The 18056-nt window shown below is 33.6% G+C and overlaps 1 protein-coding gene across 1 annotated transcript; it reads left to right on the forward strand.

Moving 5' to 3' along the window:
- Positions 1 to 262: 262 nt before the first annotated feature.
- On the forward strand, positions 263 to 6691 carry LOC139520858 (uncharacterized). Its single transcript, XM_071313859.1, has 2 exons — positions 263 to 373; positions 4512 to 6691. Exon 2 carries the CDS (start codon positions 4548 to 4550, stop codon positions 6501 to 6503), a length of 1956 nt encoding a protein of 651 aa, XP_071169960.1. The 5' UTR covers positions 263 to 373; positions 4512 to 4547; the 3' UTR covers positions 6504 to 6691.
- Positions 6692 to 18056: the final 11365 nt, after the last annotated feature.

An 18056-nucleotide genomic window follows, 5' to 3' on the forward strand; every position in this document is an offset into this window, starting at 1 on the left:
CTTATGATTTTCATTTCGGTAGAAATGTCACCATTTATTTGAAAGATATGTACCTGATAAGTGTTGTTACAATTGAGGACAAAAATTACAGTATGAGTAAAATAAACTGTTTAGATGCATCTCTTAAATGATGCAAGCTACGCCATTGGTGGTTATTCCGGAGTCAAAAGTTTGTTGTATGAGGAACGTTGTCGTGCGTTTTTGTATACACTGGTTAATTGTTTTTAGTCCTTTTTTTTTTGGTTCTAAAGGGACACAATCTTGCGGTAACTTTGATCTTGCACGCAAAACAAAGCCTATCGAGTTTTGTCTATTTATCTTCCTCAAAGATGTAATACAGACAGCACTTAGTTTAAATGTTAAGAGAAAAACGGTAAAATACACAAATTAACAATTTAAAGGTTATGATACAGGACATACAGCTCATGAAAAAGCATGAGAAAATGCAGGGTATCCACAGGGACTTGTTTCTATCCATGGGAAGGTCGAAAATGACGGATATGTCTCTTACTCAAGCTAAAAATACAAGTGACTTTTGAAATTCGAAAATTGTTTGGAAGTCATGTGAAGCAACACATATTTAATTACTTTTTACAAAACTTATGTATTTTGATAGAAGGTAAAACTTATACTTCCACAGGGGTGTATCAATTTATCATGTTTATTGAGGTTGACAGATCTTACAAGATCTACCAATTACCTGTGTTGAGATCAAAAGACAATTTTAGATTTCCCATCAAGAAAAGGTTTTATATCCCTTTGAAATGAACACTGATTGTTACATAAAAGTATGCTGTCATAGTTTGCTTGTAAAATTTCATTATGCTTCGAGATCTCAAAGGCCTGTTTAAGGACCGTATTATAGATATATTTTCTCTAAAAACAGGAAAGATGTCTATGGAGGTGTGCTACTCGCAATCACAAACACACTTTAATATTACATCGCATGTGTCTGAATTAGACACAGATTGCAAATTAATATGGACAAAAATAACTCCAACAGGAAATAAAACCACCTATCTTGGAGGATATTATAGACCACCATCAGACAAAGGGGAATCACTGGAACATCTAAGTACCTCACTAAATAGGATATGCAACATATCCAGTGCAAATATCATGCTCAGTGGTGATTTCAATTTAGGCAATATTGACTGGTCAAATTTATCAGTAATACCTAGCAAACCAGATCCTTCTCTTCATCAACACCTATTAGACATATTACAAGATCACAATCTCACACAGGTACATGTAGTTGACAAACCAACAAGAAATGATTTACTGTGCATGTCAAATCCATCCCTAGTAAACAGAGTAGAAACATAACCACCACTAGGTGACCATGACATAATCTTCAGTGAAATTAATCTTTCCCTCTCAAAAGCCAAACAGTCGCCACACAAAGTATTCATTTACAAGAAGCAGACTGGGAAAAAATTGGAAAAGACTTAAAAGAAACCTACACACATATGGAAAAACACAAATTAAAACTTGATTATAATAGACAATATGTGGAATTTCTTTAAAACAAAAACAACAGAAAGTATCCAAAAGCATATTCCAACTAAGCTAATAGGTAATAAAAACCCACCTACCATGGATAGATTCAAAATTGAAAAAAACTGATAAATAAAAAAAACAAATTCTATAAAAAGAAAAAACGATAGCAAACATAATAAAAAAATCAAGCAAATTTAAACACAATTACAGAAAGAGATGAGAAATGCCTATTGGAATTATATCAAAAACATGATTTTTGACATCGAAATACAAGAGCCTGAAAATACGAGATTTTACAAACAACCTAAAAAACTACTGACATACTAATTAAAAGTCAATCAAACACCAGGTCTAGCCACGAACAAACATACCGACAAATTCGATGCAGCAAAGACAGTTACAAATTTTCATTTTTCTGCCAAACTATAAAAGACTGAAACAAATTACCTGAACCAATAGCCTGCAGCACCACTACTGAGTGCTTCAAGAAGAAACTCACTAGAGAGATGCTCCTTGACACTTACAAACACCTACATGTTTAATATGTATCTTGTTTTTATCTTACTGTGGATTCATTATTTTTCGTTGGATACAAATTTTCGTGGGTACAGGTGAACCACGAATTCAAATGTTCAATGAATAGCATATTTTCAATAGGCTTTGTATACAAAGATTGGCAAAACCACGAAATCAAATATCCTCGAATATGCAAGTTTTCAGCAATCCACAAAATTGACACCCACGAAAATAAATGAATTCACAGTTTACCAAAAATTAAAAATTAAAATTGAAAAATATTACTTACATATACAATTGAAAAATATTACTTACATATACATTTGTAAATTTAAAACATGAAAAATTATTACGAAATCAAAAATATATTTTTAATCATTTACAATATTGTTAAACCAGGCATGCGCCGAAAAGTACTCATCAACCAGTTGATGTTTTTCTGTATATAAAGAAGAAGAAGTATTGTGGCAGAAATATATGCCATTGGACTGGTATATATTTCTGCCTCAAAACATCTATGATGCGCACCCCTGTGATACATCCCCCTATATAGCTTCCTTGATGCCATAAATAACTGAGACATAATTTGTTAACACTGACTGTTCTATAGAAAAGGAAACAATTATGACTATATTTTGACAAAGACAACTATATCATTGAATCAAATAAATGATACATTTTTACTCCGACATGGCCAATTTTATATGATTTTATAGTTCTCATTTGCCTTTGCACAACGAAAAATGCTAGCAATGTATTCAGCGCTTTCCACGGATAAAGGAGACATTGTTATCCTCTTTACTATATAGCACAGCTTGCACACTTCATCTTGTAATGGACTTCTGGTTGCACAATTTTCTGTACATATGCTATGCCCACCTGTATGTTATAAAGTCACAGCTAGAACCTCACACACAGTAAGAAACGTTTGCACCCTGGGCCTGGTCACTAACTACATGTTCACATCCTTTTTAAAGGTTAAGTCTATGTGTTGAATATTCTGTTCAGTTTATTTTTATAACTTTAAAATAAAATGAATTTTTTGTTTTAAAAAATTCCAATAGGGAACATACTTTACATTATTGTAGTATTAAACGAGTTTTCAAGACGTTTTGGCTATTGGCCCATCTTAAATGAAATTGTTAAATCGTACACCAGTTTCCTCTCGTGTTTTGTGAAGACGAAATTAATACTGAAAATTATCACCAAAATTCAAGCAATAGAAATCATTAAATTAACAAATAAACTTTAAGCTCACCAGTGGCGGATCCAGAAATTTTCATAAGTGGGGGCCCACTGGCTGCCCAAGAGGGGGCCCAGTCTCATCACGCTTCAGTGATTCCCTATATAAGCAACCAAATTTTTTTCTCAAAAGGGGGGGGGGGGCAAGGGCCTCTGCTCACACATTCATTCAAGTCATGCACTCTTTCAAATTATAAAAAACAATTAAATATTTAGGGTAAAAATACATGTACCAACAGGACCAAACACTAGTAATAACAATAATCATGATTTTCAAACACATACCAATGATATAAATTTAGTTTTGTAACATACAAAATAACAATTATCAAGTTATTAACATTTGATCACTAATCTGAACCCAGGGGGAGGAACGTGTAAGCCAGTTAGGGTGCAAACCTGTAAAGGGAGCAAATGGACCCGAAACCCGATTGTTCAGTCAGAGCTCAGACACAAACAACTGTAAGTCTAATGTTGCTTTTGACTTGTAGAGCTATGTCTAGACTTACATGTTTCACAGGGTCTCTACCTTTATTTTTAGAACAAAATAAGACAAACAAGTCATGAAGGAGCATCATATTGTTTCCCACAGATTTGTTCTTTTTGATTTATTTACAACGAAAAAAATAGCCAGTTAAACAATTAGAATAGATTCCTTATATTTTTAATGAGCCTGTAGCTTAATCAACATACGTTTTATAGCAAAAAATGTTTTGTGTTGGGAAATCTACTTGGTTAATCAGCTTCAGATTTTAGTATCTGATAACAATAACAAGCTGACATTGTAACTTCCTCCTTAAAAAGATATAAATGATAAGAATTTTATTTTAATAATTTATTAAATGTTGAAAGAAACAACATTACCTGAAATGCCTGATGATAGCGTTTCTTTGTTTATTATGAAAATGATGTCACAACTAAAATCTCTAGCCACAGCATCAACATCAGAAAAGTTTCTGTATAAACGTTACTTTTTCAACAGATTCTGAAGTTAAGATATGCTGGAATTTAAAAAAATAATTTATTGGACTTCGTCCCCATTCACATATTATGACATTGAGTTATTTCCCTTATTAAGAAGCATTATTGTTAAAGTAGAGATGCAGATCTTCTGACTAATAAGGGAAATGACCTAGTTCATATGATAAATTAAAGAGTAAAATTCATGAGTTTCTGGATAGCGCTTTACAGAACTGTTTAATAGATAAACATGTACATGTTTTCATTGTATTCATGTTTTTTTTTTATTGCAGAAATTGTACTTTAGAGATCATAGATATAGGAAGATCATGCCAAGCACCAAAGCATCAGTTAGTAGCAACAAGACAAAAACATGGAAGATTAAAATTGTTGCTGCCAAACAAAAACTGGCAATGAAGACTAGAAAGACCGCTATTAAAAATAGTATGGAAGTAAAGGTGAAATCTAAAAAATGTAAACTAGCTGTTAAAAAGCCAAGAAGTCCAAAATCTAAAGTTAACACTGACGGGGAAGCACAAGTTAAGAGTGTGATGTCAGCTGATGACAAAGTGGTTCTGGAAACCCAAAACAGTAATAAAAAACCAGAAAGAAAGAAAACAACAAAGAAAAATGGATGTAACAAACTTTTCCTTTGTGAGCATTGTGCTACTTACTTTAAAAGGAGTTATGATTTGGACATGCATATTAAAAGGATTCATAGTTCAAAAGAGTGCAACAAATGTCAAAAGGTATTTTCCAATTTCCGACTTCTAACTGAACATTTAAAATTTGTTCATGGTGTTGAGCCCGTGAAGTTTTACACCAAACATTGCACAGAATGTGATAGGTTATTTGATTCTAACACAGAGTTATCAGAACATATGTCAACACACACTGGTGAGAACTTACATACATGCAAAGATTGTAACAAGAAAATAAGCACCAAATCTGCATTCAAGTTTCACCTGAAGATTTGTCAAAATGCAGAAAGTTTGAAAAACTTTGAATGTGAAATTTGTCAAAAGAAATTTTATTTTAATAGTGATTTACTGAGACACAATTTGACACATTCTGGAGCAAGGCCACATAAATGTGAATTTTGTGGTATGAAATTTAAGCTTCGTGGAGCTTTAGTAGAGCATGTTAAATCCTTACATGAAAACTCTAAATATCCCTGTGAGACCTGCGGTAAAATATTTTCAGCAATGAGGAACCTTAAGCGTCATACTGTAACACACAAGTCAGATTTTGAAGCAAATAAGCCTTTATGTCCAGAGTGTGGTAAGTCTTTCAGATTTAAAAGTGATCTAGAAAAACACATGAAAATACATACTGGAGAAAGGGAATTTGAATGCAAAATTTGTCAGAAGTCTTTCCGCTTGAATTCACATCTAAAACAACACATGGTTACACATACTGGGGAAAAACCATTCAAATGTAAATTTTGTGAAAAGGGGTTCAGTCAACTGGCTAATGTCTTATGCCATGAAAGGAAGCAGTGTAAACAAAGATTAGGCTACCATCTAACACCAACTGAAGAAATTAGTGGTGATCTAATAATAGATATGGATACTTTAATAGAAACTGGAAAAAATAACAAGAAGCAGAAGAAAAATAACAAAAGAAAAAGAAAAAGTCCACAAAAATTTGACATAATTGATTGGGAATTCAAAAGTGAAGCATGCTCTGAAAATGGAGATAGTGGAATGATTAAACAGAAGGAAAAATTGGTGGAGGTTGTCATGGAAACTGAAAATGAGATTTCTGACAGTGATGGGGAAGACAAAACTGTTAACAGTATACCAGTACATACAGTACACATTGATGGTTGTAAGAGTGTAACTGTGGAGGGATTGGAGACCAGTAGTGAAGATACAATCTCTGTCTCCAAAAGTAATGGTGATAATATCCCAGATGAAAACATTGGCAATACTTCATTCGACAAGGCAGAAGATTCTAACGATGCTAACACCAACAAAACACATAAATACCAAAGATCATATGCAGCAAGATGCATGGAAATGAACACCAATTCCTCAGTAAATCAAAAAGGTTATATAAAGAATGATATTTATGAACAGTTAATGAAAAGTTGTCAAGATAAGCTAAAATCTGGGGAAGTATTTCCATTTACAGATCCTTCTGTAGATTACGAAAAAGATGGCGATATTGATGTTGATTTGGTTGAATCAGTTCCCCTGTCAGATAGTATGATGGCGACAGATTCTGTAGTGTTTGTTGCAGAAAAAGTTGATTCTAGTGAGAATGCTTTTCCTGTCATTTAAAATATTAATTGACAGGTTGACGATGTTTAAAATACTGATCAGTTCAGAAATACCTAGTTTAAAGCTTTATAACTGTTTAAATGCTGATCAGTTCAGAAATACCTAGTTTAAAGCTTTATAACTGTTTAAATGCTGGACAGTTCATTTATAGCTAGTTTAATGCTGGACAGTTAAGAAATACCTAGTTTAAAGCTTTATAACTGTTTAAAATACTAATTAGTTCAGAAATACCTAGTTTAAAGCTTTATAACTGTTTAAATGCTGATCAGTTCAGAAATACCTAGTTTAAAGCTTTATAACTGTTTAAATGCTGGACAGTTCAGAAATACCTAGTTTAAAGCTTTATAACTGTTTAAAATGCTGATCAGTTCAGAAATACCTAGTTTAAAGCTTTATAACTGTTTAAATGCTGGACAGTTCAGAAATACCTAGTTTAAAGCTTTATAACTGTTTAAATGCTGATCAGTTCAGAAATACCTAGTTTAAAGCTTTATAACTGTTTAAATGCTGATCAGTTCAGAAATACCTAGTTTAAAGCTTTATAACTGTTTAAATGCTGATCAGTTCAGAAATACCTAGTTTAAAGCTTTATAACTGTTTAAATGCTGATCAGTTCAGAAATACCTAGTTTAAAGCTTTATAACTGTTTAAAATGCTGATCAGTTCAGAAATACCTAGTTTAAAGCTTTATAACTGTTTAAATGCTGATCAGTTCAGAAATACCTAGTTTAAAGCTTTATAACTGTTTAAATGCTGATCAGTTCAGAAATACCTAGTTTAAAGCTTTATAACTGTTTAAATGCTGATCAGTTCAGAAATACCTAGTTTAAAGCTTTATAACTGTTTAAATGCTGGACAGTTCATTTATAGCTAGTTTAATGCTGGACAGTTAATTCATTGATAGCTAGTTTAATGCTGGACAGTTCATTGATAGCTAGTTAAATGCTGTATAGACAGTTCATTAATAGGGATTTCAATACTGGAGGTTAATAAATAGCTACTGTTAACTTATATCTTACACTTATAAGTTATATGTGATGTGAAGAAAGTCCTGGTATTTTTGTCCTTGGATCTTGTGTTGGATTTGGATTTACTGAAGGGAAGGTGTCATAGAAACATAAATTTTAAAGATTTATAAATATACATGTAGAGTAATAGTGAATTTCAAATTTTACTCTCACAACATGTACAATGTATACATAATTTAGATGTAAAGAGTACAAGAAATTTCAAATTTAGGAGGAAGGGAGCTTATAAAGATTAATAGGAAGTACACACCACTAATTCATGGCCCAATTGCTTTCTATGTTAAATTTCTCAATGTCAAGCAAGCACAGCTCTTTTGTCTTAAGTTTAAATGAAGTGTTAAACATTGTCAAAGCAACACCATATGGTGAGTTGTACTGAAAAAAATCAACATACCCTTGTATTATGATTGCATATAAGAGAGAACTGGTTCCCAGAAATTCTGATGTACCATATCAGATATTTCAGGTCTGACAAACAGGATTGATGTACCTTCTTTTTTAAAGTTTATGTGATTTATTTATTATTCACAATTGTCGGTCAAAAAGTGTTCTTTAATGATCGGCAGTCATTCAGCTACCATTTGATACTAAATTTACCAAAATGCCTACATTTTGAAAGTAACATCCATCATTGCCCATGCATAGGAAATATGTTGTGTTAAATAAATACTACTTTCTGGTATGTGCTTTCTGACTGGCCCCAAATTAGTGGTGTTACACCATTAGGAAAATAAAATAAAGAATAATAGGGAATTTGAAATTTTAAAGGATGGAGTGTATCTATTTATATTTTTTTTAAAGCATTGAGCGTACATGTACATGGGTAATAGGAATTAAAAATTGACTATGATGGAGGTCTTAATGCATGGGACCCCACCAAGCATACATCCAGGATAATACTGAGTAAATTGTAGTTTCATGTTCAATTATTACATGATATTCATGTATTCACTTTACATCAAATCAATATTTATATAATTATGTTAATGTCTGTTGTCAAATTTCTGTTGATGATTTATGACTTTAACACATATTTTGAATGGAAGATTATAAGTCTTGTAAAATACATATTGTCTGAAGTTTAATGACCTGTATGGAATTATAAAGATTAAAGAGGACATTTTACATTCAAGACTGTTGGGGTATTCCGGTCTGAATGAATTGTGGGGTATATTCTGGTCTTTAAACTGTACCTAAATATTTGATCATATTCCAATATGAAAGGATGACCAATGGTAACTGTTTGAAAAATGACCTATTCATGCACTTAATACTGTAAGCACATTAAAGAATCACCAACAGTCATTTGTTAGTGAGATATTCAGGTTTCCCACACCACTGATTATTTGGTACATTTCTATAAACATGATAAAGACACTCAGATTTTGCCCACCACTGACATGACTGATCACCATAGAAAATTGCATATTGATTATTTAGAAAAAAAACCAAATGTAATGTCAATGGAGTGTAATATGCGAAACTTGGCTTATATATATGCATGGTTTTTTTTGTGAAATTTTACAACCTTCAACATTTTTATAAAAATTCTGTACTAGGCTACATATTTTTATTTTTGATATTTTTTAAACAAGAGTCAATTGAAATAGTATGATCAAACAAATCAATTCTATCACCAGGGTCTAGGGAGATAATATATAGAGTTTGATGAACATTTCAAATTTTTGACAATTTTCCAATTTGAAAATATTTGATAATTTGGTTGTCATGGTAACCAAGTTTCCCTACTTGCATTCATCTTTCTAAATGTTTTATATAAAAGTTGAACATTATAGATTGAAAGATCTTGTATATACTTTTTATACAGTTCATCGGTATTGCACTTTTTTCAGTTAGAAAAAATATACAAATTTAGGGTTTTTAAGGCCGTTAAACACCTTGTTGCTAGGAACAGTCGTTTCCATAGCAACATCTTGATTTTTTTGTGCAAACTGCCATTTATATTAATTCTGCCTCAAGTTGAATCAATTAAACTATAGCAGATGAATATCCTTTCACTATGGATGTATCACCCTTTGCATGATTCTTAGCTGGACTGCTACTTAAATGATAAGTAATTGATATAGAATAATATTTTACAAAATAAACCCATTTTGATTTCCAAATGTCAAGATAGCATGTTATACATGTATATATATATGGTAGTAATTATATACAACAGCTGTTTGCAGTATTTTATTATCCAATATGTCATTCTGTATTGTAATTAAAATTGAAGAGTTTATAGATTATTCTTACATTAATTATAAACATTTTTACATATTTTTTATCAAATAAAAATGTAATTCAGAGCTGTGTATTGATGTTGAAGCCTAAACTACAAATATAACCTGGGTTTTTAAAATTTTATTTTGTACTGAATTAGTAAGATGTCTCTTTCCGACATAAATTTATTTAAATTTGGAAGTTTAAAAATATATATCCCACAGAGTTTAGGGAAAAGGTTAAGGATGTTATATTTTTACATTTTATGATAAATATATACATGATATATATCAAAATTGGTCAAAATCCTTCAACTGAATTGCAGTTTTTGCTGCATCCACAGACATATTGATTCCAACTTCATATACAATTTGGAGATGTGGTATGATTACCATTCAGACAACTTTCCATCAAGTGACAACAATATGCACAAGATAACAATGTGCACAACTGCAGGTCACATGAGGTTCTTCAACAACGAAAAGAACACATACTTTATACATGATATAGACAGCTATTAAAGACCCTGGATGATAAGTTCAAAACAATACAACAACAATTAAAAAAATCTCCATTATGGCAGATATAAACCACTTGATTAAAGTCCCCTTGTTTGGGAAAGGCGCATACAGATTGTGGTGGGTTTACACATGTTCTGTGATCTTCAGTCTCCATTCGCCATTTACCACATCATAAGAATAAACTGTAACAGATTAAATCAAATAGAAAAACAAATCACAAAAATATGAAAATCAGGACACAGAGTAGTTGCAATTGCTGAAAGCTAGTCCAAATTCCGATCTCAGCAGATCAATACTAAGTTCATACTCTAACATAATCCTGGGAACTTACATGTACATTAGTTGGTAGCTTGAATCAAGACTTTATTTTAAAAAAAAAGAGTTTCAGTTTTCCCTTTGTGACTAACGGCATTTGATTAGTTCCCACTTCAAGAGTATATTTCTCAAAATTACTATTAAAAACTTAATGGGATATGTACTAGTAAGAATTTTTAAAATAAAAACGTAATTAGAAGGTCGATAACTGTAAGGCACGCTCTGTGGAAGATTGGGGAAAATACAATTTATTTTAAAGTTATTTGGTAGAAGATATTGATGATGGATGGTTGCTTTTAAAAGTCCAGTGGCAAAGTAATGTGCATATTCAGGACGAGAATATGTTAATGATATATGAATACTAACCCTGCTCTGTACCAAATCGACACGCTGAGTCGGTTTGTTAACGTGGTATAGAAAAAAGATGTGGTATGATTGCCAATGAGACAACTCTTCACAAGACACAAAATGACACAGAAATTATAAACTATTGCTCTATGTACGTCCTTCAACCATGAGCAGAGCTCATACCGCATAGTCCGCTATAAATAAACTCATCATGGATACCAGGACTAAATTTAGTATATACGCCAGACGCACGTTTCGTCTACAAAAAACTCATCAATGACGCTCGAATCCAAAACAGTTAAAAAGGCAAAATAAAGTACGAAGTTGAAGAGCATTGAGAACCAAAATTCCTAAAAGCTTTACCAAATACAGCTAAGGTAATCTATGCCTGAGGTAGAAAAGCCTTAGTATTTCAAAAAAATCAAAAGTTTGTAAACAGTAAATTTATAAATATAACCATATCAATGACAATTAATAACCCCTAAATGGCAAATATAAAATAATTGAGACGAGAAAACTAACGGCCTAATTAATAAACAAAACAAAAATGAACGAAAAACAGATATGTAGCAAAAAAGCACCAAACGACAACCACTCAATTACAGACTCCTGACTTCGCATGGGCGGATCCAGGGGATCCCCTTTTAGTGAGGAAAAAAAATGTTGATTATATAGGGAATCACTGATGAATGACTGTTGCGGACCCCCTTTTATAGCATGCTGCCAGTGCTCCCGACCCCCTTATAAAAAGATCTGGATCTGCCAATGCTTGGAACAGACACATACATGTATACAAAATGTGGTTGCGTTAAACTTGTTATCGGCCCTGTTAGCGGGATCCCAACCTCACCTAACCTGTGACAGTAGTGTAACAGTACAATATAGCGTGAGAACGAACTATAAAAACCAGTTTAAAAAGGCTTAACTCACCAAAATATAAATACACTAGAACAGTTGCACACCCGTGATATCGCGGGTCCGTGACTGTATATAACTATGCGTATTATCTGACAAAGTCATGCCGATTATAAGATGTAGTTTTCTCTGCTTTCAAAATCTTCCTGTTTGAACCCGTCGACCTGGAACTTATCAATTATTGGTAATATTAATTATTTGGAAAACAAAAGGGCCCGACGGCTGACAAATTGAACCTCGCTATTTTAGTATTATAGATATAAAAATCAGAATGGACGGGGAACTTTTACATCCCAACAACAAAAATACACGAAGTACAGATCTGAGAATTCTCTCAGACTGTCCATTACTCTAGAAGTTCAAAGCTAAATTATTAATCAGTACACATCCAGCTTTCAATGGCTTTAGTGTAAAAACGTTCAGAGAAAAAACATGACCTTGTGAAATGACAAGATACAGGTATCGACAAATTGACTGTAGATCATTGAAAGTGCATATGGTAGCAGTTTACCGTCACCTTACCCGGCCACATTATTTTGATTCCGAATCGATCAGTCAGGCTTTGTACTTATTCCTTAATGCCTTTCTCCTAAGCAGAGAAGCAGCAAATATCAATGTATTTGGGTTTGAATCCACGACTTCCTGCAATCGAGGCAAACAAGCTACCATAAGACGTCAGAGGCGGTTCCAATATATAAGAGATCTTTAGGTTAATGACTTTTAATATTTTAAAATAGTTACACAAGGAAGTCATCGAATCTTCATTAAGCTCATTTGAATAACAAATTACTTCTACTGTTTTAAATCTGCATCTATCATGGTATAATGATTAACCCTATTTAATAGAAAAAGGTCAAATATGAATAACCTTTAGCATGTTTAGATATATAAAAACCTTCATGCGATTGTCCATTTGGGATCAACTTGAAACAAATCTAATTTTTTTTTTAAACTACGTGCATTTCCATCTTGTCATATTTTGACATCTAAACAACGAACTTGTGATTCGAGTGCGCTAATCATCTCTGCACTTTTCTCAATAAAACAATACAAATTAGTGTGAAACAACTGTTCACCAGAAAAAATGATTTGGAGAAGATCTCAGCACGTCGATCAACCATCGCACAAGTGATAAAGTGGTCCGTAAAGGTCAATGCTCTTGTCTGAATGCTACCCTCAGAAGCAGTCAATTCTATTCTTCGTCCTGTCGATATGCCTTGTAGACTATCCTAATGGATTTATATGTTTCCTTTCTGAACATGCATGAAATATTACCCACTGGACGTTAAGCAACCAACACACAGCCAATTATTCAAGTAAAAAAATACTTCGAAGTTTGACCTTGTTAGACATTGAAATTTGTGAAGCACCAATATACTGAACCATTAGAGAAATAAGAAGATGGTGAATTTGAATGATGTGTTACTTTTGTATAAAGTATTGGTTGATATCGATCGCAATGTGGTACATAGGCGTTGCACGTGAGGGGTTGTTTCAAGTATTTGGGTAGTTAAAACCGTGATGTCATTAACTAGACTGCCATCAAACTTCCAAGCAAGGACCGAAGCTCATAAACTCGACACACGTCACTTCCATTTCATGACGTCCCTGCACCCAGGTGTCTGCATCAATGCCCGCATGTACGAGTTGAAAACCACCTCTCCCAACTAATTCGGTATCCAAGCGCTTCAGTGCAGCTGTTATTCAGGCTTTATAAAACGTCATCAGTGTCTTAGCATAAAGTTGATGAACCGGGTTATGTCGAAGAATGTCTCGTCCTTTTTTTTAAAAAAAAGTTCACCGAACGGCTTTGTTGATAAATATTCCTTGTTTAGTAATATCCTTTTGTCGTGGCTCGGTACTTATACCTCATGTTATAGTGTTATTGTGCAACTTTTGAATTCTTGTCCATGCTTATGAGCTTTGTCTGTATGTCATTTTGTTTTTCTTTGTTTGCATATTTGTTTCTTTTATGGTGATTAAGATTACAACACAATTTGTTCACACATTTTTGTCAATATGCTATAAAACCAGGTCAATTCAAACACTTTCTACATGAGGAAATGTCTGTACCAAGTCAGGAATATGACAGTTTTTTTCCCATTCGTTTGCTGTATTTGAGATTTCGATTTTGCCATTTCATAAGGGTATTTCCGTTTTTAATTTTCCTTGGAGTTTAGTATTTTATTTCTTCATTTTTACAGGTGCTAATAGTCCTATAAAAGGAATTAAACGGATTCTATACATTGTTGGTGTTATTAATTAATTGCATGTAAAACAACCTTTATCGAAGATAGAATACATTGGATTACATTCTACCCTGACAATCACACTGTAGTATACATTGGATTACATTCTACCCTGGCAATCACACTGTAGTATACATTGGATTACATTCTACCCTGACAATCACACTGTAGTATACATTGGATTACATTCTACCCTGACAATCACACTGTAGTATACATTGGATTACATTCTACCCTGACAACCACACTGCAATATACATTGGATTACATTCTACCCTGACAATCACACTGTAGTATACATTGGATTACATTCTACCCTGACAATCACACTGTAGTATACATTGGATTACATTCTACCCTGACAATCACACTGTAGTATACATTGGATTACATTCTACCCTGACAATCACACTGTAGTATACATTGGATTACATTCTACCCTGACAATCACACTGTAGTATACATTGGATTACATTCTACCCTGACAACCACACTGCAATATACATTGGATTACATTCTACCCTGACAATCACACTGTAGTATACATTGGATTACATTCTACCCTGATCATCACACTGTAGTATACATTGGATTACTTTCTACCCTGACAATCACACTGTAGTATACATTGGATTACATTCTACCCTGACAATCACACTGTAGTATACATTGGATTACATTCTACCCTGACAATCACACTGTAGTATACATTGGATTACATTCTACCCTGACAATCACACTGTAGTATACATTGGATTACATTCTACCCTGACAACCACACTGCAATATACATTGGATTACATTCTACCCTGACAATCACACTGTAGTATACATTGGATTACATTCTACCCTGACAATCACACTGTAGTATACATTGGATTACATTCTACCCTGACAATCACACTGTAGTATACATTGGATTACATTCTACCCTGACAATCACACTGTAGTATACATTGGATTACATTCTACCCTGACAATCACACTGTAGTATACATTGGATTACATTCTACCCTGACAATCACACTGTAGTATACATTGGATTACATTCTACCCTGATCATCACACTGTAGTATACATTGGATTACATTCTACCCTGACAATCACACTGTAGTATACATTGGATTACATTCTACCCTGACAATCACACTGTAGTATACATTGGATTACATTCTACCCTGACAATCACACTGTAGTATACATTGGATTACATTCTACCCTGACAATCACACTGTAGTATACATTGGATTACATTCTACCTGACAATCACACTGTAGTATACATTGGATTACATTCTACCCTGACAATCACACTGTAGTATACATTGGATTACATTCTACCCTGACAATCACACTGTAGTATACATTGGATTACATTCTACCCTGACAATCACACTGTAGTATACATTGGATTACATTCTACCCTGACAATCACACTGTAGTATACATTGGATTACATTCTACCCTGACAATCACACTGTAGTATACATTGGATTACATTCTACCCTGACAACCACACTGCAATATACATTGGATTACATTCTTATTTTACCCTGACAATCACACTGTAGTATACATTGGATTACATTCGACCCTGACAATCACACTGCAGTATACATTGGATTACATTCTACCCTGACAATCACACTGAAGATAGTATACATTGGATTACATTCTACCCTGACAATCACACTGAAGATAGTATACATTGGATTACATTCTACCCTGACAATCACACTGTAGTATACATTGGATTACATTCTACCCTGATCATCACACTGTAGTATACATTGGATTACATTCTACCCTGATCATCACACTGTAGTATACATTGGATTACATTCTACCCTGACAATCACACTGTAGTATACATTGGATTACATTCTACCCTGGCAATCACACTGTAGTATACATTGGATTACATTCTACCCTGGCAATCACACTGTAGTATACATTGGATTACATTCTACCCTGGCAATCACACTGTAATATACATTGGATTACATTCTACCCTGACAATCACACTGTAGTATACATTGGATTACATTCTACCCTGACATCACACTGTAGTATACATTGGATTACATTCTACCCTGGCAATCACACTGTAGTATACATTGGATTACATTCTACCCTGACAATCACACTGTAGTATACATTGGATTACATTCTACCTGACAATCACACTGTAGTATACATTGGATTACATTCTACCCTGACAATCACACTGTAGTATACATTGGATTACATTCTACCCTGACAATCACACTGTAGTATACATTGGATTACATTCTACCCTGACAATCACACTGTAGTATACATTGGATTACATTCTACCCTGACAATCACACTGTAGTATACATTGGATTACATTCTACCCTGACAATCACACTGTAGTATACATTGGATTACATTCTACCCTGGCAATCACACTGTTGTATACATTGGATTACATTCTACCCTGACAATCACACTGAAGTATACATTGGATTACATTCTACCCTGACAATCACACTGTAGTATACATTGGATTACATTCTACCCTGACAATCACACTGTAGTATACATTGGATTACATTCTACCCTGACAATCACACTGTATGATTGGATTACATTCTACCCTGATAATCACACTGTAGTATACATTGGATTACATTCTACCCTGACAATCACACTGTAGAGTACATTGGATTACATTCTACCCTGACAATCGCACTGTAGTATACATTGGATTACATTCTACCCTGACAACCACACTGCAATATACATTGGATTACATTCTTATTTTACCCTGACAATCACACTGTAGTATACATTGGATTACATTCGACCCTGACAATCACACTGCAGTATACATTGGATTACATTCTACCCTGACAATCACACTGTAGATAGTATACATTGGATTACATTCTACCCTGACAATCACACTGTAGTATACATTGGATTACATTCTACCCTGATCATCACACTGTAGTATACATTGGATTACATTCTACCCTGACAATCACACTGTAGTATACATTGGATTACATTCTACCCTGACAATCACACTGTAGTATACATTGGATTACATTCTACCCTGACAATCACACTGTAGTATACATTGGATTACATTCTACCCTGACAATCACACTGTAGTATACATTGGATTACATTCTACCCTGACAATCACACTGTAGTATACATTGGATTACATTCTACCCTGACAATCACACTGAAGTATACATTGGATTACATTCTACCCTGACAATCACACTGAAGTATACACTGGATTACATTCTACCCTGACAATCACACTGTAGTATACATTGGATTACATTCTACCCTGACAATCACACTGTAGTATACATTGGATTACATTCTACCCTGACAATCACACTGAAGTATACATTGGATTACATTCTACCCTGACAATCACACTGTAGTATACATTGGATTACATTCTACCCTGACAATCACACTGTAGTATACATTGGATTACATTCTACCCTGACAATCACACTGTAGTATACATTGGATTACATTCTACCCTGACAATCACACTGAAGTATACACTGGATTACATTCTACCCTGACAATCACACTGTAGTATACATTGGATTACATTCTACCCTGACAATCACACTGTAGTATACATTGGATTACATTCTACCCTGACAATCACACTGTAGTATACATTGGATTACATTCTACCCTGACAATCACACTGTAGTATACATTGGATTACATTCTACCCTGACAATCACACTGTAGTATACATTGGATAACATTCTACCCTGACAATCACACTGTAGTATACATTGGATTACATTCTACCCTGACAATCACACTGTAGTATACATTGGATTACATTCTACCCTGGCAATCACACTGTTGTATACATTGGATTACATTCTACCCTGATCATCACACTGTAATATACATTGGATTACATTCTACCCTGGCAATC

The sequence above is a fragment of the Mytilus edulis genome, chromosome 4, assembly GCF_963676685.1.
Source record: "Mytilus edulis chromosome 4, xbMytEdul2.2, whole genome shotgun sequence".
Classification (NCBI taxonomy): Eukaryota; Metazoa; Mollusca; class Bivalvia; order Mytilida; family Mytilidae; genus Mytilus; species Mytilus edulis.

What these genes read in the sequence shown, in the direction of transcription:
- LOC139520858 (XM_071313859.1), top strand. Translation starts at nt 4,548, where the DNA reads ATGCCAAGCACCAAAGCATCAGTTAGTAGCAACAAGACAAAAACATGG.